The 22,604-nt window shown below is 40.9% G+C and overlaps 2 protein-coding genes and 1 non-coding gene across 3 annotated transcripts in view; 2 read left to right on the forward strand and 1 right to left on the reverse strand.

The window, feature by feature from the left end:
- The window catches only part of CCDC38 (coiled-coil domain containing 38), a 61,474-nt gene extending 49,162 nt beyond the window's left edge, over positions 1-12,312 (forward strand). The window contains exons 13-15 of the mRNA XM_036760712.1: positions 2,193-2,398; positions 11,629-11,722; positions 12,199-12,312. Of these exons, the coding sequence (XP_036616607.1) occupies positions 2,193-2,398; positions 11,629-11,722; positions 12,199-12,312 (414 nt within the window). The remainder of the gene's footprint in view (positions 1-2,192; positions 2,399-11,628; positions 11,723-12,198) is intronic.
- On the forward strand, positions 11,903-12,009 carry LOC118852540. Its single transcript, XR_005010609.1, has one exon. It is a non-coding gene; the product is annotated as a U6 spliceosomal RNA (small nuclear RNA).
- Positions 12,313-13,184: 872 nt separating the features above from the next.
- On the reverse strand, positions 13,185-18,493 carry SNRPF (small nuclear ribonucleoprotein polypeptide F). Its single transcript, XM_036759922.1, has 4 exons — positions 18,319-18,493; positions 16,662-16,787; positions 13,976-14,040; positions 13,185-13,325 (listed from the first exon to the last, which is right to left on the reverse strand). Exons 1-4 carry the CDS (start codon positions 18,319-18,321, stop codon positions 13,259-13,261), a joined length of 261 nt encoding a protein of 86 aa, XP_036615817.1. The 5' UTR covers positions 18,322-18,493; the 3' UTR covers positions 13,185-13,258.
- Positions 18,494-22,604: the final 4,111 nt, after the last annotated feature.

Below are 22,604 nucleotides of genomic sequence, written 5' to 3' on the forward strand. Positions count from 1 at the left end.
CTTGAAGTTCTAAAATCCCCTGATCTTTTGCAGGTGCTGTGTTAGGTGCTGGGTCCACAAAATTAAAGAAGACTTTTTAAAGTTAAAGAAGGTTTTTAAATAAATTCTAACTGACCAAAACAGACCCTGCTCACTTACAATCTTATGGGGGTGGTTGAAGGAAAGTATTTGTAAAATTGCTGGATTTTTATGAGAATCTTATGAGAATATTTTTATGGGAATCTTTATGAGGTTTTACATAGAGTGGAAGGCAAGTGATTGACCCTACCCCACCCTCCATGAAGGATACCACAAGAGTGAAGCTATATATCACCACAGCCCTCAGACACCTCTTGGAAGTGTGGACTAGGTTAAGGAAGGCAGATGATTGCCACAGATACTGCTAGCTAGACATAATTCTGGAAGTGTATTGGTGTTGTTGCTCAATTTTTCCATGGCATTTTTAATAGAATCTGAACTTACAAGCTGCCCATTGACCCATCAGTCTGGTTCAAGGAGAAGGAGCAGAGTAGAAATGGAAGAGATTCCTATCGCCTTCATTAATTTTAACAAGCACATATTAAGTGCCTACTATGTGTAGAGTACTGCTTTCCCTACTGGGAAAACAAAGATTAAAGCAAAAAGGACATATTCCCTGACCCCAAGGAGCTACATTCTGCTGGGGAGGTCAGAGGAGGCATTATAGAAAAGGTGCCTCCTGAGCTGAGCCTTGAAGGAAGGTAATAAGGATTTTGAAAAGAGTATGTATTCTGCCATGGAGGATGGTCTGTGCAAAAACATTGAGATGGGAGATAGAGATAGAGAATTAGAGATAGAGAGATAGAGATGAGTTCAGTTGGACTAGAATAGTGTATGAAGGGAAGTAAACTGAAATAAGGCTAGAATGATGCCAACTTGTGGAAGACCACAATTAAATTAAATGCCAGATTAAGACTGAACTTTACACAGTTAGCAACAGGACACCAGCAGAGAAATGACACAGTTAGACCTAACCGATGAAGAAAATTCCACATCTGTGAAAGGGAGGCTTGGAGACAGGGACATGAATTGAAAGCTTATTATGACAGTCCGGGTGAGAAGCAACAAATAGGCTGGGGGCAGTTTGGTCGGAGAGACAGGACTGGTAACTAATTAGATAGGGAGAGGAAAAAGTCAAAGATGATTCCAAGGCTTCAAACCTGGATGAATAGGAGGATCTTAGTGCTATCAATAGAAATAGGGAAGTAGAACAAAAGGTCCTTTTTAGAGAGGATGATTAATTTTGGCCATATTTGCTATGAGTGTTGTCGGGCAAATACTCATCCAGCAAGGCTAGAGGTGCGGAAGTGGAATTCAAAGGAAAAATTGAGGTTAGTTTGATAGATTTGGGAGTCACCTGCACACAGATGATAATTGAATTGAACCCATAGAATGAGGTCACCAAGGGAGAGGGTGTGAAGAGAGAAGAAAGAGAAGAGAGCTGAGATTCCCCAACCATATGGGTAGAATGGAGCTGAAAATTACTTTTTAAAAATCCTTATAGTTCTGGTTATAAACCCCAAATTTCCTACTCCCCAACCTTCCTTTCAAAGCCCTATTTTTAAAAATCCTTATGGTTCCAGATTTTTTCAGTCGGAGGCTCTCATGATGTATTGGAAAGAGAACTTGTTTTGGAATCAGAGATTATCCAAAATCTGAGTAAAGTTTTCCACTTTACCCCAACAACTTTATCAAGTAAAGTTCAAACTCTGGAATCAGAGCATCTTGGTTCAATATTTTTGTTCAAAATATTATTCAAATGTTGTCATCTTTTTCTACTTTTCAAGCCATGATTGAGAATAACCCAACTTGTTACCATAGAAATCACATGTCTTTAATTATGAAACTGATTAAAGTCCATTTCTACAAGAGTTAAGGAGGTACTCAGATTTTTGGGGGCTGAAATTTCATTGTATCAAATTCAACAGATTGAATTAAGCATTGATTAAGCACCTACTATGTGCCGCACACTATGCTAGACCTTAAGGATACAAAGACAAAAGCAGCCCCTGCCCTCAGGGAGTTTATATTCCAATGGGGAAGACAACACATACAGGTTTCTGCAGCCAGTCAAATGCTCAAGCAATGTGAAATGTATTTACTAATTGGTAACATGACGTTTCATTGACAATGAATCTTTATGCTTTCTGTCACCCCTTTCTTTTCAAACTTAGGAAAGACTGATAGATTCCCTAAGCAGGAAAGTTAACCAAGTGTACAGGGTCTGCATCGGAGAAGGGGACATGGCCAACCTCAACCCAGTTCAAAAGTTGGTCAAAGTAGAGTCTCGACTGGTGGAGCTGAGTGACCTGATTGATTCTGTTCCTAAAGAAAGCATCGAAGTCATTGAAAAGGCGAAACAGAGGGAAAGAAGACAAAAGTACAGTCTATGTCTTTTGCATTCAAAACAAGTAGCCTTATTATTTATTTCAATTCTGCATTTTTTTGGTAGGGTTTAGACACAGAGGTGGCTAGAGCTGCAAGGTTCGAAGTCCAAATGAGAATATATATCCTTTGCTTATGAATTCACTCTTTGACCAAAGATTTGTTCCTTTATCTTATTATCACTTAGAAGTGACTCTCTGTTTTGGAGAGTGTAAGCTCTGGCAGATTCTAATTAATTTTTTTAATTCTTTTTTTTTTTGGAGGGGGGAAGGCAGGGCAATTGGGGTTAATTGACTTGCCCAAGGTCACACAGCTAAGTAAGTATGTCAAGTGTCTGAGGCTGGATTTGAACTCAGGTCCTCCTGACTCCAGGGCTGGTGCTCTACTCACTGTGCCACCTAGCTGCCCCAGATTCTAATTAATTAATTGGCATTTATTAAGCATTTACTATTTGCCAGGTACTGGCCTGCCGAGCTGGAAAGTTTGGGAGTTTGGCCCTCAATGAGAACCATATGACTGCTACCCAAAGACTGGCGTACATAAGTTTGGAGATAATCTTCACTAAGTTGGCCACTGAGTGGGGGCCATGGCAGTTCCCAAAACAAACTTAAGTCATTAAGGGCCTACAAACTGTGTCAGTGAAGGAAATATAATGATGAAATAATAGATCCTCAAATACTGACACATCTAAGAACTTATTGGTCAAATATTTTTTGGGCAGAATTTCCAAGATTATAACTGGAAGAGTGGATAGGATGCTGGCCTTGAAGGCAGGAAAACCTGGGTCCAAACCTGGTCTCTGATATTTACTAGCTGTTTGACCATGGACAAGACAATCTCTCTGGGCCTCAGTTTTGTCATCTGCAAAATGAGGAGGTTGACCTAGATGACTTCTAGATGCCTCTTCTAGGTCTAAATCTATGACCCTATGAACCATAAAAATCTAAGGTGGGAGTAAAAAATGTATACTATGTCAAGCACCTCTTGCATGGTATTGGGTATTTAAGGAGATGTAAGACAGTTTTGGCTTGTTCAGCTCTGATAATGGGAAACCATGGGAAAGGATCAGGCTTTGAGTGCGGCTCTTAGTAGTCAGGCAAGTCCTTGCTAACATTTTTTTCCTCCAAATTCTGATCTGGATAGGTGGGTGACAAAAGTCTTCACTTCCTAAATAATTAACAGCCTTACCTGACTACCATATTTTACTAGTGTGATATAGTATTAAAACTGACTTTATAGATGGCGGCTGAAAAGCAGGGACTAGCATGAGCTCCCCGCCGAGTCCCTCTAAAAACCTATAAAAAATGGCTCTGAACCAATTCTAGAACTGCAGAACCCACAAAATACCACAGGGAAGCAGGGCTCCAGCCCAGGGCAGCCTGGATGGTCTCTGGGTGAGGTCTATTCCGCACGGAGCTGGGAGCGGAGGGGAGCCGAGGGGAGCCGAGGGGAGCCTCGCCTCGCGTGGGCTGCGCTCAGACCAACCAGACCAGGAGCCGGGCAGAGCATGCCCCAGCCCCCTGAATCAGTGAGCTGCAGCAGTTACCAGACTTCTCAACCCACAAACACCAAAGACAACAGAGTGGGAAAAGCTGCAGGAGTGGAAGGAGTTCGTGGTTTGGCTACCGCCCCAGGGGGCAGCAAGGTGGGGCAGCTACAGAACTACAGCTGCAGTTGCTTCCGGCCCCAGGCCCACCTGGTGGGAGGAATTAAGTGTCGGATCAGAGCAGGAGTGAAGAGCCTGCTGAAGATCTAAGTGCAGTCCGGGTTGGGGGTTCTTGGAGAAGGAGAAGTGCTGGTGTGGCAGAGCTGGCACATCCCCCCAAGCGTGGAACATAGAACTCTTTAGTCTACAAGCAGTCATACCCCACTGAAAAACTCAAGGGTCAAGTTAGTTGGCTGGGAATATGGCCAGGCAGCGAAAACGCACCCAGATTCAGTCTCAGACTTTGGAATCTTACTTTGGTGACAAAGAAGACCAAAACATACAGCCAGAAGAAGTCAACAAAGTCAAAGAGCCTACAACAAAAGCCTCCAAGAAAAACATGAACTGGTCTCAGGCCATGGAAGAGCTCAAAAAGGATTTGGAAAAGCAAGTTAGAGAAGTAGAGGAAAAATTGGGAAGAGAAATGAGAAGGATGCAAGAAAACTATGAAAAACAAGTCAATGACTTGCTAAAGGAGACCCCCAAAAAATGCTGAAAAATACACTAAAGAAAACAACACCTTAAAAAATAGACTAACTCAAGTGGCAAAAGAGCTCCAAAAAGCCAATGAGGAGAAGAATGCCTTGAAAGGCAGAATTAGCCAAATGAAAAAGGAGGTCCAAAAGACCACTGAAGAAAATACTACCTTAAAAATTAGATTGGAGCAAGTGGAAGCTAGTGACTTGATGAGAAATCAAGATATTATAAAACAGAACCAAAGGAATGAAAAAATGGAAGACAATGTGAAATATCTCATTGGAAAAACCACTGACCTGGAAAATAGATCCAGGAGACAGAATTTAAAAATTATTGGACTACCTGAAAGCCATGGTCAAAAAAAGAGCCTAGATATCATCTTTCAAGAAATTATCAAAGAGAACTGCCCTGATATTCTAGAGCCACAGGGCAAAATAGAAATGGAAAGAATCCACCGATCACCTCCTCAAATAGATCCCCAAAAGAAATCTCCTAGGAATATTGTTGCCAAATTCCAGAGCTCCCAGATCAAGGAGAAAATATTGCAAGCAGCCAAAAAGAAATAATTTGAGTATTATGGAAACACAATCAGAATAACCCAAGATCTGGCAGCTTCTACATTAAGAGATCGAAGGGCTTGGAATACGATATTCCGGAGGTCAATGGAGCTAGGATTAAAACCAAGAATCACCTACCCAGCAAAAGGCAAGGCAAAAGATGGACTTTCAATAAAATAGAGGACTTTCAAGCTTTCACAGTAAAAAGACCAGAGCTGAATAGGAAATCTGTCTTTCAAACACAAGAATCAAGAGAAGCATGAAAAGGTAATCAAGGAAAAGAACCAGAAAAAGAAATTGCAAGGGACTTACTAAAGTTGAACTGTTTTGTATACATTCCTACATGGAAAGATGATGTGTATGATTCAAGAGACCTCAGTATTAGGGTAGCTGAAGGGAATATGCATATATATATATATATATATAGGTTTATGTATATATATGTATATGTGAGTGTGTATGTATGTATATATGTATGTGTATATATAGAGAGAGAAAGAGAGAGAGAGGGCACAGCGTGAGTTGAAGATGAAGCGAAGATATCTAAAAGAAATAAAATCAAATTAAGGGATGAGAGAGGAATATATTGAGAGAGGGAGACAGGGAGAGATAAAATGGGGTAAATTATCCCGCATAAAAGTGGCAAGAAAAAGCAGTTCTGTAGGAAGGGAAGAGAAGTCAGGTGAGGGGGAATGAGTGAATCTTGCTCTCATCAGATTTGACCTGAAGAAGGAATACCATACATACTCAATTGGGTAACTTACCCCACAGGAAAAAAGGAGGAAGAAGATAAAAAAAGGGGGGGATGATAGAAGGGAGGGCAGATGGAGGTGGAGGTAATCAAAAACAAACACTTTCGAAAGGGGACAGGGTCAAGGGAGAAAATTCAATAAAGGGGGATAGGTTAGGAAGGAGCAAAATATAGTGAGTCTTTCATAACATGAGTATTGTGGAAGGGTTATACATAATGATCCACATGTGGCCTATGTTGAACTGCTTGAATTCTTAGGGAGGGTGGGTGGGAAGGGAAGAGGGGAGAGAATTTGGAACTCCAAGTTTTAAAAACAGATGTTCAAAAACAACAACAAAAAAAGTTTTTGCATGCAACTAGGAAATAAGATACACAGGCAATGGGGCGTAGAAATTTATCTTGCCCTACAAGAAAGAAAGGGAAAAGGGGACGGGAGGGGAGTAGGGTGACAGAAGGGAGGGCTGACTGGGGAATAAGGCAACCAGAATATACGCCATCTTGGAGTGGGGGAGAGGGTAGAAATGGGGAGAAAATTTGTAATTCAAACTCTTGTGAAAATCAATGCTGAAAACTAAATATATTAAATAATAAAAAAAAATGAAAGCAAAAAAAAAAAACACCTGACAATTTCACCTGGTTGTTGCATCTGACCTCCAGAATGTTGTGGTTGTTGTTGACCCCATGGACCATAGCACACCAGGACCACTATCTCCCAGAGTCTGTCCAAGTTCATGTTCATTGCATCCTCTTTTTGCCTTCAATCTTTCTCAACATCAAGGCCTTTTCCAATGAGTACGGCCAAAGTACTTAAGCTTCAATATTTGACCTTCAAGTGAATAGCCTGAATTAATTTAAGTGCTGACTGATTTAATCTCCTTGCTGTCCAATGCACTCTTAAAAGTCTTCTGTAGCGCCACAATTGGTAAGTGTTGACTCTGTGGTGCTCAGCTTTTCTTATAGTCCAACTCTCATAGGCATACATTGCTACTGGAAAAACTCTAGCTTTGACTATATAGACCTTTGTTGTCAAGATGATAGCTCTGCTTCATAGTATTGTGTCTAGATTTGCCACAGCCTTCCTTCCAAGGAGTAAACATCTCTTAATTTCATGACTGCAGTCACCATCTTCAGTGATCTCTGAGCCCAAGAATATAAAATCTGACACTGCTTCCATTTCTTCTCCCTCTATTTGCCAGGAAGTGATGGGACCAGTTGCCAAAATTTTAGGTTTTTTTTTTAAGCTTCAAGCCAACTCTTATACTCTCCTCTTTCACCCTCATCAAGAGGCTTCCTAATTCTTCTTCACTTTCTGCCAACAGAGCAGTATCATCTACAAATCTGAGATTGTTGATATCTCTATGGGCAACCATAATTCTGGCTTTTGAATCATCCAGCCTGGCATTTCACACGATGTACTCTGCATATAAGTTAAAAAAATAAGGTAACAATATACAGCCTTGTGGTTGTATTCCTTTCCCAATCTCAAAAGAATCAGTTATTCTGGGTTTGGTTCTAACTGTTGCTTGTTGGCACAGGTTCCTTGGCAGACAAGTAAGATTATCTGACACTTCCATCTCTTTGAGCATTTGCCATGTTTTGTTGTGATCCATACAGTCAAAAGTTTCATGTAGTCAATGGAACTCCCTTGCTTTCTCCATAATCCAGCAAATGTTGGTAATCTGGCCTCTAGTTCCTCTGCCTCTTCAAAACCCAACCTGTTCTGATAATCCTCGGCTCACATTTTGCCAAAGTCTAACTTGCAGAATCTTAAGCATAACTTTTTTGGGCACAATTGTTCAGAAATGTGAACATTCCTTGGCATTGCCCTTCTTTAGGATTGGGAAGCAAACTGATCTTTTCCAATCCAAAGGCCACTGTTGAGTTTTCCAATGTTGCCGGCATATTGAGTGCAACACTTTAACCACATCATCTTTTAGGATTTTAAATAGCTCAGCTGGATTTCTGTCATCTCCACTAGCCTTATTGTTCTTAGCAATACTTCCTAAGACCCTTTTAACTTTATTTTCCAAAATGTCTGGCTCTAGATCAGTAACCACACCATCATGGCTATCAGTGATGTTAAGATCTTTCTTGCATAGTTCTTCTGTGTTCTCTTGCCACCTCTTCTTAATATCTTCTACTCCTGTTAAATTCCTAGCATTTTTCCCTTTTATCATACCCATTTTTTTCATAAAACATTCCCTTGTTATCTCTAATTTTCTTGAAGAGAACTCATCTTTCCCATTCTATTGTTTTCTTCTTTTTCTTTGCCTTGATCATTTAAGAAAATCTTTTTATCTCTTCTCTATCTTCTGGAATTCCACATTCCATTGGGGATATCTTTCCCTTTCTCCTTTACTTTTCACTGTCCTTTCCTCAGCTATTTGTAAAGCCTCATCAGACAGCCATTTTGCTTTCTTGATCATCTTTTTCCTTTGGAATTTTTTTTTTTTTTTGCTGCCTCCTGTACAATATTTTAAACTTCTGTCCATAGTTCTTCAAGCACTCTTCTCTCTTAAATCTATTTGTCCTTGCTGCTTCATATTCATGAGAGATGTTATTCAAGTCATACCTATGTGGCTTGGTGGGTTTCCCTATTTTCTATAATTTAAGTCTAAATTTTGCAATAAGAAGCTTATGATCTGAGCCAGTCAGCTCCCAGGTCTTGTTTCAACTGACCATACAGACCTTTTCCACCTGTGGCTGCAAATTATATAATCAATCTGATTTTGATATTGGCCATCTGGTGATGCTCATGTGTAGAGTTGCCTTTTGGATTGTTGAAAAAGAATATTTGCTGCAAAGATACCAGCTTTTGGGACCAGAAGTCACTATTTGACAAAAACTGCTGAGAAAACTGGAAAGCAATTGGCAGAAACAAGGTATAGACTAACATCTCACACCATATACCAAGATAAGGTCAAAATGGGTACATGATTTAAACAAAAGGGATGATATTGTGAGCACATCGGGGAGCATAGACTAATTTACCTGTCAGATCTATGGTAAGGGAAGAATTTGTGACCAAACAAGAGAGAGCATCAACAGGATATAAAATGGATCATGTGGATTACATGAAATTAGAAAGGTTTTGCACAAACAAAACCAATGCAGCCAAGACTAGAAGGAAAGCAGAAAACTGGGGGGGGAAATATTTTACAGCAAAGTTCTCTGATAAAGGCATCATTTCTCAAATTTATAGAGAACTGAATCAAATTTATAAGAATACAAGTCATTCCTCAATTGATACAGGATATGAACAGGCAGTTTTCTGATGAAGAAATCGAAGCTATCTATATTCATATGAAAAATGCTCTAAATCACTATTGATTAGAGAAATAAAAATTAAAACAGTTCTGAGGTACCACCTCCCACGTGCCAGATTGGCTAACATGGCAGAAAAGGAAAATGACAAATGCTGAATGGGATGTGGAAAAATTGGGATACTAATGCATTATTGGTGGAGTTGTGAACTGATCCAACCATCCTGGAGAGCAATTTGGAACTATTTTATAGCCCAGAGAGCTATAAAACTGTGCATACCCTTTGACTCAGCAATACCATTACTAGGTCTGGATCCTGAAGAAAAGGACCTATTTGTAACAAAAATATTTATAGAAGCTCTTTTTATGGTGGTAAAGAATTGGAAATTGGGGAGATGCCCTCTATTGGAGAATGGCTAAACAAATTGTGGCATATGATTGTGATGAAATGCAACTTTGCTATAAGAAATGATGAGTAGGTTGCTTTCAGAAAAACCTGGACTTACATGAACTAATGCCAAGTGAAGTGAGCAGAACCAGAACATTGTATACAGCAACAGCAATATTTTAACAATAATCAACTATGAATGACTTAGCTATTCTCAGCAATACAAAGATCCAAGACAATTATGAAGGACTTATGATGAAAAATGCTATCCACCTCCAGAGAAAAAACTGATGGGAGTCTGAATGCAGATCAAAGCATACTATTTTTTACATTCTTTTTTTCCATGGATTTTTTTTTTTTGGTCTACGTTTTCTTTTACAACATGACTAAATAGAAATATGTTTTGCATAACTGCCAATGTATTTATCTATATCAAATTGCATTTCATCTCAAGAAGGGAGGAGCGGACAGGAAGAGAATTTGGACTTCCAAAAATTTTAAAACAAATGTTAAAAATTGTTTTTACATTTAATTGAAAAAATAAAATGAAAAAAAAAAGTGTTTCCTATGACCAGTGAGATATCTTGACAAAATCCATTAGTCTCTGCCCTGCTTCATTTTGTACTCCAAGGTCAAACTTGACTGCTATTGCAATTATGCTTTGATTTCCTACTTTAGCATTCCAATTCCCTTTGTGACATCTTTTTATTGGTGTTATTTCTAGATGTTGTAAGTCTTCATAAAACTAATCAACTTTGGCCTCTTTGGCAACATTCTTGGTGCATAGACTTGTATTACTATGATGTTGACCAGTCTGCCTTGGGTTCAAACAGATACCATTTGGTCATTTTTGGGGTTATAACCCAATAGTGCTTTTCTCACCACTTTATTGGCTGAGTGCTGCTCTATTTCTTCTAAGGGATTCTTGTCCACAGCAGTATATGTAGTAACCACCTGAATTAAATTCACCCATTCCTGGCCATTTAAGTTCACTGACAGTTTGACCACATCCATCTATGACCCCATTAGACAACAGATAATATAGCCTCCCTATTACTGAAAGAGGTGATGTCACAGGAGCCTCAGTAGCATCAAATCCCAAGAAACCTGACAAAGCCAGGCAAACATGATAAAAGTAATCATAAACTGGCACTTGTTTTTCCCAGGTGGCTTAAAAAAACAAACCAAAAATATCTATTAACAAGATGACAAAATGTGCTGTTAACTAGAGCTCCTTTTGAAGGGGTCAACTAGCTGGCACCATAGATAGTGTCAACCCTGGAGTCAGGAAGACCCGAATTCAAATCCAGCCTGAGACACTTACTGTGTCACCCTGCGTAAGGCACTTAACCCTGTTTGCCTCAGTTTCGTCATCTGTAAGAGGATCTGGAGAAGGAAATGGCAAACTTTTGCCAAGAAAACCCCAAAAAGAAGTCACAGTTGGATGCAACTGAAAAGACTGAACTCCTGAAATTTTTCCTCTTTGTTTTGAAACACCTGTATCTAGCTGCCAAGAAATATGTATGTGTATGTATATACAGATACACACACACACACACACACACGTATGCTATATATACGAATGTTATAACCAGGTAGGCTATAATCTTGAATGCAAGCTCCCTGGGAGCGGGGTGTTGCTGTCTTTTGTATTCTCAGCACTTCAGTGAAATAAAATAGTTGTTGATTGATTAGGGAAATTGCTGCCTTCAGTAATTAGTTATAGCCAGTATTTTATGTTCTAGTTATTTCTTCGCTCTTCAGATCTTCCTTTTGGGGGGGGGGCACAGAAAGATGGGGTGGGGATGGATTATCTTTGTCATTTCTTATGGTACAAGGTTTCCTTAGACGTATGCCGCAACTTGCTTAGCCACACCCCTAGAAATACACGGGTTTCTAGTTTTCTGCTCTCATTCTCTGGGAATACTTTTATAACCTGGGTCAAAGGTAAATCTGACGCTTTTCCAAATGATGAAAAGCAACATCTCCCTATGTAACAAAAAGAGAAATTATTCTTGGCAGTCCCCTGAGTGTTCTTACAGCAATTTATAGTTATAAGAACTTTTTTTCCCCTCTTACAACAGAATGCGTGAAGAGAAAATTAGAGAAAAGCAGAGATCCCAGGAAGAAAAAATAAGAATTGCCCTAGAAAGAGCAGTATCAAAACCAAAGAGAAAGGTTTGTGTTTTGTCAACACTCATTACTTTTTTTTAACCAACTGAAGGAAAATTATCTTAAGTGTTTTGAGGATTTGTGTCCTAGGTTTACTATTTACTAGTTTTGTGACCTTCAGCAAATATTGAGGGCAAATGAAGTTAAGAGAGGTCTCTGCAAAATAGATACGATACTTATATAACTGTGCTCACTTTGGCAGCACATATGCTAAAATTGAAAAGTGATACAGAGATTAGCAACGGCCCTTGCACAAGGATGGCCTGCAAATTTTAGAAGCATTTCATATTTTTGGGAAAGAATTTGAAACTCAGGATGAAAAAAAAAATTAATGTTGGAAAAAAAAAAACCAGTGGTTGTAACCATATATGATTATGGTTAAAGTCTGTTTTTGGAATGGCAGGTGTTACTAAAGTAATTTTATATTATTAAACAGAATAGAATTATGGACAGAAACATTAACATTTTTTTCTTTGCTGCAGATGGGAAGGAAACTTGTATATCGTTCACAACCTGTAATGGATATCAAACAAGAAATACTCTTTGTGGATGACACAAAGTCAAAATTACTGGAGGAACAGTATTTTTTTACTTGAACAAAATCAGTCAGACACATACCTTAATTTTCAGGTAAAAGCCTGAAAATTATTTATTTTTTGTTAGGTTTTAAGTTTTTTTTTTTAGAGTAACAGAATTTTTGTTTTAAAGAATGAATGTCATTCAGATTTATATCTCCAAATTCCAGTAAACCAAATCTTTCCAAAACATTTTAATTATTTTTATAACATTTTCATCAGAAGATGGGGATTAAAAAAAAAAACCACCACCACCAGAATTAGTATTTCTAAAAGGCCTGTGGTTTGCTTACTGAGGTCCTGATTATAAGCACAAATATTAAGTGGGCAAAAGTGCTTGGTTTTGAAGGAACAAGCCTCAGATGCATTTAATTCCCTCAGCTAAGTAAACCAAAGGCCTTGATAACAGAAGTCTCGAAGAAGCATCCTGTTTTCTGAATATACCCTGACCCTACACTTGTTTTGGCCATGAGCTATTAAAATATACGTATATATTTTTAGTTATGTTGATCACACAATTAAGCAATTTTATAAGCGAAAAGTGTTGAGAAATGGGTAGACTTTTAAATATGAAACCAAAAGAAACACTTTCGAAGTCAGAATTAGCAGAGAAGCAGCTGCATAATTACAACCTCCCTTCCTGAAATCACAAATACTATTTTACCTTTAGGAAAATTCCCCCAAAGGGGAATGTCAATCTTTTTTTCCCTCAGAACATAGAAAATATGATAGATACATGTTGAAAAGAAGGCAGTTTGTCTTTTGCTATTAGCTCAACAAACTACCTATTTCCTAAGTTTTGAATTTCTGTTCTGAATTTGAACAAACGAAAATACCTTCAACTCACAAAAGTTCATGGAGAACAAGTTATGGACCTAAAGACCAATACAAACTGCAAAACAAACAAATCTTTATTTCTAGAAATATACAAAAGAAATTCCCAGCCCAGCCCAGCCCAGAAAAGATGCTATTCTCTCATTTCCCCATCTTCTTCCTCTTCTTCGACACCTCTGATGTAAAGGACATTGTTGCACCTGTAGATAGAACTAGAATTAATTTTGTTGCTCCAAGTAGGAAAAGCCACAGCATTTACTGCAGTGGCTATAGTTTTGTACTGTATTTTTAGATGTACAATCCAGAGTGTTAAGTATGGAATACCTTTTTGCTATTTCTAAACTGTTTTCAGGCTATTAGTTATAGGAAATGGAGCCCTCATTTTCATTGTGTAATTGATATAGTAACCCTACTATGTTGTTAAGAAAGCAGATACACTTGCTAAATATTCAAAAGAAAAGTACGGGAATGGAATCTGGAGAAAATATAAGCTACGTCATATTGAAAACAAGTTATCTGTTATAACTTAATTTTCTCAACTTCTGTATGCTAACCAAAGCTCCTGTAATTTATGAACGTTGAAATAGGTATTCTGCTAAGACCCAAACTGTTTAATTTCAACCAAAGGCAAATCTTCAAAATGAACATTTATTTTAAAATATTTAAATCCTTTCTTTGACAATTAATATAACAATTATAAGGATTTCCTATTTGTAGGACACTGTTAAATAGTGATGTTGAAAGCAAAAAAAAGGGGGGAATTTGGAAACTGAAGCATCAATTAGTTTGTATCGATAGACATTTCTATGTTTGTGGTGATCTATACACACTGTTGCTCTGAGAGAATTACCTTATTAAAACTTCACCAAGGTGTCCAGACAATGCCCCATCTATGTATTCTTCTGTATTTGCAAGCTTTTAAACAAAAAGAAAATAAATCAGCAAAACTGAATGAGGGGAAAATTGTACAAACCGACTAAATCTGGAGGGTTAACTAACATACTGAGGCCAGTCTATAGTAATAACACCAATATATCCACAAATGATTAACAACAAACAGTTTAACACTAAAAACTGTTCTAAGTTATAGTATTACATCTGCTCAGCCAAGCAACTGACTGATATGTAAAACTGTTACGTAATAAAAGTTTGCTTCAAAATATTTGTCTTTAATATAATTTTTTAGAAATTTCCCTGGAGGGATTTTACATAATTTCCTTTTCTGGTAGACTTGAAAATTCAAGCATAGAAAGCAATTTACAAAAGGCTGTGATCCAAAAGTTCATTTGTAAATCATTTGTCGTAAAGTTAATAGTTTACAATAATTCCATAGAGACAAAGCAGTTAGACCAAGATCTTTATGGAGCTACAAAGGAGGACTTGAAGACAGAGCATTACAAGTGCTTTGCAAGTTTATGACCCTGGCTCTTAAGAGGTCTACTTTAATTTCAAAAAATGCTTTGCTTTCCTTTTCTTGAATTCAAATATCACTCCCATTACTTTCTTGCTTACTGGCCATGATTCCTATTATTATTCTTTGGCTCATAAATGGAACAAAGAGCAAATGGAAAAAGAAAAATGTTTTGTCAAATGGAAAAAAGCTTAAAGACAGAAGGGAAAAGAGAACGCAAATTCCTTGATAAAGGACTGGCCTTTTTGGCCCTAATATTCACAGACCCCACAGATGAGTGGGGAACCTGCAGCCTTGAGGCCCTGGTACAATGTCTCCACACATGGTAAGCCCTCAATAAATGCTAACTGAATTCAATGTGAAAAAGACTGTGCGAAATAGAACTGAACTGTACAAAGTGAAAAAGCAGGAAAAGCAAGGATTGGTGGATTTCTCCCATCAAGCACTGGGTAGCGCCATCCATGGAAGACAACCTGACGGTCATCTCGAGCAAGGGGTGGGGAACGTGGTTGTTTGAGCAAGGGAAGCAATATTTTATATGTATTGGACATTTACAAGTCTGCTTTTCATAACTTACTTTAGAGGTAAGTATAGTTATTTTCACCTTAGAATACCATATAGTCAGTTTTCTAAGTTATAAATGGAGGCAAAACCAGCAGAATCTGTCCTGCCCAATGGATGCAACAGTTACTTGGGAAAGACAACATTCTTTTTTTCTGGCATTACCTAGCTCGAGTAAAGATTGCTACGCTGGAGAAAACCTTGCCAGCGGCATCCTGGGGTGCTTGGGTACATGGCCACAGTCCTATGTTCTTGATGGTAGAAGTGATGGAGGTGGGTAATCTTGGTTGTTGGCAGTGACCACCCTTGCTGCTTCCCAGAGCTATCTTTCATATAACCTATACCAGTTTGTGATAGAGGTGAGGAAAACAGCCTACCATTTGTTTTTTATTATTTCCAAACTCACCGGTAAAATCCTACTCTGAAGCCTCACACGATGGCTCCACAAAGTTATCAGAGTAGAATACACACACTGGCAGGTCCTATTGAGGTGACAGTGGCCTTTGTGACAGCAGGTGGAGCAGAAGCCTCCCGTAAGAGAAGCTCATCTTCTGAAGGGTGGAGACCAGGTGATAACTACCTAAGGTAGGAGTTAACCTTTTTTGGGGGTGTTGTGGGCTCCTTTGGCAGTTTGATGAAGCCTATGGATGGGGCTTTTCTCAGAAAAAATACTTTTAAATGCAGAAAATAAATTTTCCTCTAAGAAAATTTAATCACATGCCTCTAAACTCATTTAAGAAAAACATACTCTTTTTTCAAGAGCTAATTTAGTTGTTTTACTAAAACAATACTCTGAAGAAATAGCTATGAAAAGTCCATCTCCAGTTACATTCTTCAATATTGCATCAACACATTTATTTAAACTGAAAAACACATAAAGCACTTGGTTAAAACTCTCCACAATACATTCAAATTCTGAATTCATTTTTCCTGACAACAATCTTTCATTTTCCTCTTAAGAAGTCAACCCTTTTAACATTACTAGTTGCTTGTCTATTAATTTAAAAACAAATGCTAAATTACCGTGAATCAAGGAACATTTAGATCACAGAAAACCCAAAGTATCAAGTAATTCAAGGTGCAGTGAGTGGGCACATGGAGTGACTAAATGGATTACAGTTTACTACCAACATACCCAGCAAATGTTATACCACAAGCTGCCTCCTCTGTGGTTCGATCATTTCAGCTGTGTCTGACTCTTCGAGACCCCATTTGGGGGTTTTCTTATTGAAGATACTGGGGGGATTTGCCATTTCCTTCTCCAGCTCATTTTATAGATGAGTAAACTGAGGCAAACAGGGTTAAATGACTTGGCCAGCATCACACAACTAGTAAGTGTCTGAGGCTGCATTTGAGCTTGGGTCTTCCTGACGCTAGACTCTACTGTGCCACCTAGTTGTCCTCTTTACTTCCAGTAAATTAAGACTTTGAAGCCTGAAGCTTACAATGAGAGGAATCAAGACTTCATTCATTAAAATGATGGCTACACAGCACAGCAGTCCTGGGCAAGGCCCCCATTCTCAGACAGTAAAGTGAGCCCCACAGCCCGTGAAGCTGAGCTTACCTGCATGTTCATGTAGCCATCCACAGATACCAGGTAACCTTTGTACTCCATGCCCCACTTAAGCTTCACCATCACCGGCTTCCCTGTCAGTCCATTCAGGAATGGTTTGGGGTTGAGGGGTAAACTCTGTACAAAGAACAAGTTTGGATGAGGTGAGGAAAGCAAGACATCAGTCAAGAGAGAGGAAAAGTCACTAGGCCGGCTTTCATAAGATCTCAAGTAATGGAAGGAACATTAGGGTTCATTTAGTCCCGTATTCTTGACAGATAGGCCCACAAGTCCACTGCCCACTCTTTCCTACATTACCCTATAATTACACCCAGCATTTCCTAGTACCCAAACTGAATCAAGTCCTGCCATAGAATGAAATAGATAAATTCACATTGGCTTAGTCAACAGTTCCAGATTCCTCCTCCTCCTCCAAGCCCCTACCTAGCATGGCCGTTGGAAGCTTTAGAAAGAATAGAGTCCAGCCCCATCATTTTAGAGCCCAGACTGCATGCTGCTGGCGGGCAAGGGCCGTCTTTGGCCTCTTCCTGTATCCCCTGGCTTGGCGCATTGGCGCAGCACCTGGCCCGAAGCAGGGACTTCAACGTTTGCCGAGTGTTTCGCCCAAGTGCCCACAGCTACTGCAGGGACTGAGCGGGGACCTGAACCCGAGGTCTCTAAGGCCAAAGCTATTTTTCCTACACTATGACAACCTACAGTTGGCCATTAGGGAAGGTAAACTCACATGGATATATTTACTTTTATTTTCCTTTTGGAAAAGGTTATAATTAAGAACAAAAATGGCCCAACTAAGGAAAAAAGAAGAAAATGGTGTCCTTTTTTGGGGGGGGGGGAATAGATGACGGAAACTCAGGGTCAGAGACTATGATAGAATCCTAACTCTGAGAGTTTAAAGGGAGCACAAACTGGACAACCAGAAACTGACCAGAGTGATGAGATTTTATTATTGGAAACAATAGCAATAAAACAGTATCACAGAGCGCTGAAATGCATAAACTGAATCAGACAGCCTCTGAGACCCCTTCCAGCTCCAAATCTATGCCTAGGGCTTGCTTTCTTGGGCCTCATCTTCCCTGCCTGTAAAGGCTTTGGCCCACCTGGCCAGGGAGGCTCGTGGAAGATCTAGAATTTGCCCAGCGCTCCCCAGGGCCTCAGTTTCCCGGTCTGTAAAGTCAGGGGGTGGGCCCAGGCGGGCGCTGAAGGCCCCTCCAGCTGCAGCCCCAGGAGGCCGGCCGCATGCCGCAATCACACAGCCTCGGGGTCCCTCTCCCTGGGTGAAGTTCTACGAGTCCACGGAAAGTTCCCTCCTGGCCCCGCCTCCCCCCTCCCCATCCTTTCAAATGGCCACTTCTAGGAGGCTCTAAAGCCCAGCACTTGGGCGAGACCAACTGGGGTCCGGGGGGAAGTGTGGGCGGGGAAAATGGAGCACAATAACAGGTTCGCGAGCCGCTCCTCTCGCGAGACCGGGACGGGGAGAGGGGAGGGGGGGGGGCGGGAGTGTTGGGGGGGGCGCCAGAGAAGAAAGGGCTAAGCGAGGCCGCTCCCGCCCCCAGAGCAAATGAATGGGCAAGGCGGGAAGGGAGAACCCGTGCGGACGCTCTTCATGCCGCTACCACGGCCGCCGCTGCCGCCGCCACCGCACCCTTACCATCGTGTCCACCGAAGAGCGCCACGAGCTGCCCGCCGCCGCCGATTCTCCTGCGTCCACGTGAAGCGAGCCGCCGCCGCCACCCCTGCCTCCGCCTCCCTCTAGCCGGCAATCGTACGGAAGGCAGAGAAATGGCCGCCAGCCGGGAACGTGAACTTTCACCCCTCACCCCGGCTTCCTAGTCGCCGCTCTCCTCCCCCGCTCTCCACACCCCGGGGCTCTCGGATTGGATGGAAGCAGGTGGGTGGTGATTGGATGCGGGGCGGGGTGGAGCCGAGCGGGAGAGGCTTGTGTCGGGGCTACTCAGTGCGCAGGCGCAGGAACGCGTGCAAAAGTCGCCTTGGTCCGTTAGAAGCTCTGACAGACGCGTTGTTACGCTCTCCTCAGAAGCCTGGCGGAGATTTTAAAAACTTTTCTCGCTAAAGTGACTCGGTCATTTCTTTTCACTTGAGTATTTTCCTGTGCTGTAATCCTGGAAATGACTCCTTCTGACCGTACGCTGCCTCTGCGGACCGGACAGTGCCCCAGAAGCGGCCTCCTCGGAGGAGGGGGGTGGCTGTAGGTATCGAGTCCCCGGGGCCTCGTTGTTGGCCTTCCTCCGGGGGTCCTGGTTTGCTCCTTCCGTCCCCGCGGGGTTGTAGGGAGCCCCTCGGGAGTGCGGGGGAAGCAGTCTGGGACGAGTGGCCGGGAAGGCCCCATTCGCCCCGGGCACGTGTTCGAGTCCCGGCTCACTTACTTCTGTGTGACCGCGGGCAAGTCGCTTCGGGTCTCTGAACCTCAATTTCCTAATCTCTAAATAAATAGAAGGGAGGTTGGACCTCTGAGCACCCGGCCAACTCTAAATGCAGGCTCGCATTCTGCTCTTTCTTTGTGCTGTAGTTGGAGAATCAGGTGGGAGCTGGAAGAGCTCCCACCTGCTCGTCACTATCATGTTTACAAATACATAGGATTACGTTGTGATATATTTACGTCGAATAATACGTTGTTGAAATATTTGGCTTAATTGTGGTGAGATATTATTTTTTAATCTATAAATCAAAATTATTTAATTCTCGCAACAACCCTGGTAGATAGATGCTATTATTTTCCCCGTTTTACAGAGGAGGAAATTGAGGCAAACAGAGGTTAAGTGACTTGCTTAGGGTCACTCAGTAAGTATTTGAGGCTGGGTTCAGCCCAGCTCCTTCCTTATCAACCACCTCACCATTTAACCCTTACTTAAGCTACAGTGGCTCCTTATTAGTTCCAGGAGCAGATCACCTTGAGATTAAAGCTTAAGCTTTGATGGTTCAAAACTGCAAAAAGACTTCTGGAGCATTATGTATAATCTCTGGCATTTTAAACTCAAGAATCTGACCCTTCCTGCCTCTTACTTCTGTCCACGTGCTGTACAATTACACTTAACAGATCAAGTCAGCAGGCATTTGTTAAGCCCAAATTACGTGCCCGGCACTTGTACTAAGCAATGGGGATACAAAGAAAGGCAAAAAGCAGCCCCGCTTATCAAAGAGCTGACAGCCTAATAGGGGAGACAACTGTACAAAGATATGCTGAATGAGTTGGAGATGATCAACAGAGTGAAGGCACTATTAAGGAGGATAGGGAAAGGTTTCTTGTAAGCAGGAGGGATTTTAGCAGGGAACCGAAGGAAGTCAGGGAAGCCAAGAGTTGGAGATGAAGAGGAGGCAAACTCCAGGCACTCTCCCCCAAGGGTGGGGGCAGCCATCGAAAATGCTTGGGAGTCAGGGAGCCCTTTGAAGATGGAGTATCATGTGGATCCAATTTGTAGAGGAGAGTAAGATGTAAGAAGACTGGACAGGTAGGAATGGGCCAGATTAAGAACTTTAAAAACAAAACAAGATTTTATATGTCATCCATTAACTATCCTTCATGCCTTGAATGCTTTCTGTCCCCAACCCCATCTTTTAGGGGGAGGCCTTTCACCATCTTCCCCCAACCCATCTAAGATTATTCTCCATCTACTTTATAGCTTGGATGTTGTTCCTCCCCCACCATTCAAAATAAGCTGCTTGAATTTTTCCACCTTAGTTTGTATCTTCAGTGCTTGACACAGTAAATGCTTGAATTTTCGTTGATTGATTCTACAGTTGAGAAAACAGGCCCAGGGAGAGGAATCATCTTGCCCAGGTTCATACAGGTAGGAAATAGCAGAGCCAAGATTTGTACTTAGATATTCTGACTACAAATCCAAGAATCTTTTTACTCCACCGTATTCAGTTAATTCAGGTCAGCAATCACCAAGTGCCTCCTCTTTGCCAGGGACTGCTAGACCTTGGGAATACAAAGACAAAACAAAACACAGAAGCTGACTGTTCAGTGCACTACAGTTTGATTAGGGAGAGAGAGAATACTAATAACTAGAGGAATTGGGAAAGGCTGGCTGATGGAGGTAGCCTGGGCCAAGTCTTTTTTTTTTTTTAATACATGAACCATTTTTTTTATTTTTAGTTTTCAAGCTTCAGTAAAAGCTTTCGAGTTTTAAATTTTCTCCCCTCCCCCTCTCCAAGACGCTGTGCAATCTAATATAGGCTCTACATATACATTCATATTAAACATTTTCACATTAGTCATGTTATAAAGAAGAATTAGAACCGCTGGAATGAACCACAAGAAAGAAGAAACAAAACATCAAAAGAAAAGGAGAGCAAAAGTATGCTTGGATCTGCACTTGAACTCCGTAATTCTTTCTCTGGATATAGATAGGATTTTCCATCATGAGCCTTTTTGAGTTGTCTTAGAACCTTGCGTTGCTGAGAAGAGCTAAGATTATCAAAGTTAGTCATTGCACAATGTGGCTATAACTGTGCACAATGTTCTCCCAGTTCTGCTCCCCTCACTCCAAATCAGTTCATATAAGTCTTTCCAGGTTTTCTGAAGTCCAGCCTGGGCTAAGTCTTGAAGGAGCTAGGAACGTGGTCCTAAGACTTGCTTAGCTTGATCATTCAAGAGCCCCAGAGCTCAGAGGGACCCTGGAATTCATCACTTTACAGAGGGGAACCTGAGGTCCAGTGACCTTCTGACAACCAGGACATTCTGTAGAGGTAGTGAGTGGAGAGCTGGGGTTTAAACCCAGGTTTTCTGACTCCAAAGGTATCTCCAGCCTCTTGAAATGTATTTAACCTGGTATCTCTTTTAGGATTGGTCAGGCAATATTTGACAGGAAGCCTGCCCAGAAGGACGGAAGTGACATTCCTTCTATACTCTCCCTTGGTCAAAACACATCTGGAGCATTGTGCTTAGTTATTGGTGCCACATTTTATATAAGACATTGACAAGCTGGAACTTGTCCAAAGGAAGGCAGCCAAAGTAGGGAGCTAGAAACAATGACATTTCCGTTGAAGGAAGATGGAGAGGTTTTAGCCTGGGGAAGAGAAGACTCAACAGGGGTATGATTCTTCCCTCATAGGATCTTCTTCCACAGTGTACTCATCAAGTATTAAGTATCTGTTACGGTGCCAGGTACTAGCCTTATATTCAAGTGACACTTGAATAGTTTCGAAAGAAACAAATTAGGTCTGCATTGATTGGGGAATGCAAGAACAGTTAATGAAGTCAGATTGAGTAGTTGTAATGACTAGTCTTTGTCCTAAGAAGAGATGAGAAATTGCCTCTCTCGTTACTGTAGGGATTATACACAAAGAATGTTACATATACTCTGTCCTCAGATGTGGTACCTATATTGCTTGGTTTTAACTTTTTGTTATAAAGGAGGGATCACTAGAGGGATGTGGGCATATCTGAAAATTGCAATGTTAAAACAAAAGGCATCAATAAAATTTAAAGAATATTGGTTTTTTTTTTGTATATGTGGGTCTTTTCTTGCTAACAGTCTATCTTGGAATATAGTCTCTTTAGAAAAATCTCAAAGAATATGAACAACTTGGTAACTTTTCTTACGTATTATCCCCATTTTACAGATGAACGAGCAAGAGAGGTTAATTGACTTGCTGGTTTCAAATTAGGTTTCCTGAGTGCATGTTGAAAACTTGTTTGCCAAGCCATGCTGCCTCAGAGAGGTGAAAAAGTAAGGACATCAGATCTGAGGGCAGCATGATGTAACCACAATGCTACTTGCAGCTGCCAGTGCTGAACCCTCTGAGGACCTCCAGAGATCATTCCCTGAAGGAGTTAAACCTCTCAGCTGGGAAGCTCCTGTCCTGGGGCTGAGTTGTGCTAATTACATCTAATAGGCCTCAGACCCCTAACCAGGCTTTATCCTGGCCATGTTCCTGCCATGCTTGAGTGTCTTTACCACCCCTGCACCT

This window comes from Trichosurus vulpecula, chromosome 5 (genome assembly GCF_011100635.1).
Source record: "Trichosurus vulpecula isolate mTriVul1 chromosome 5, mTriVul1.pri, whole genome shotgun sequence".
In the NCBI taxonomy this organism is placed as follows: Eukaryota; Metazoa; Chordata; class Mammalia; order Diprotodontia; family Phalangeridae; genus Trichosurus; species Trichosurus vulpecula.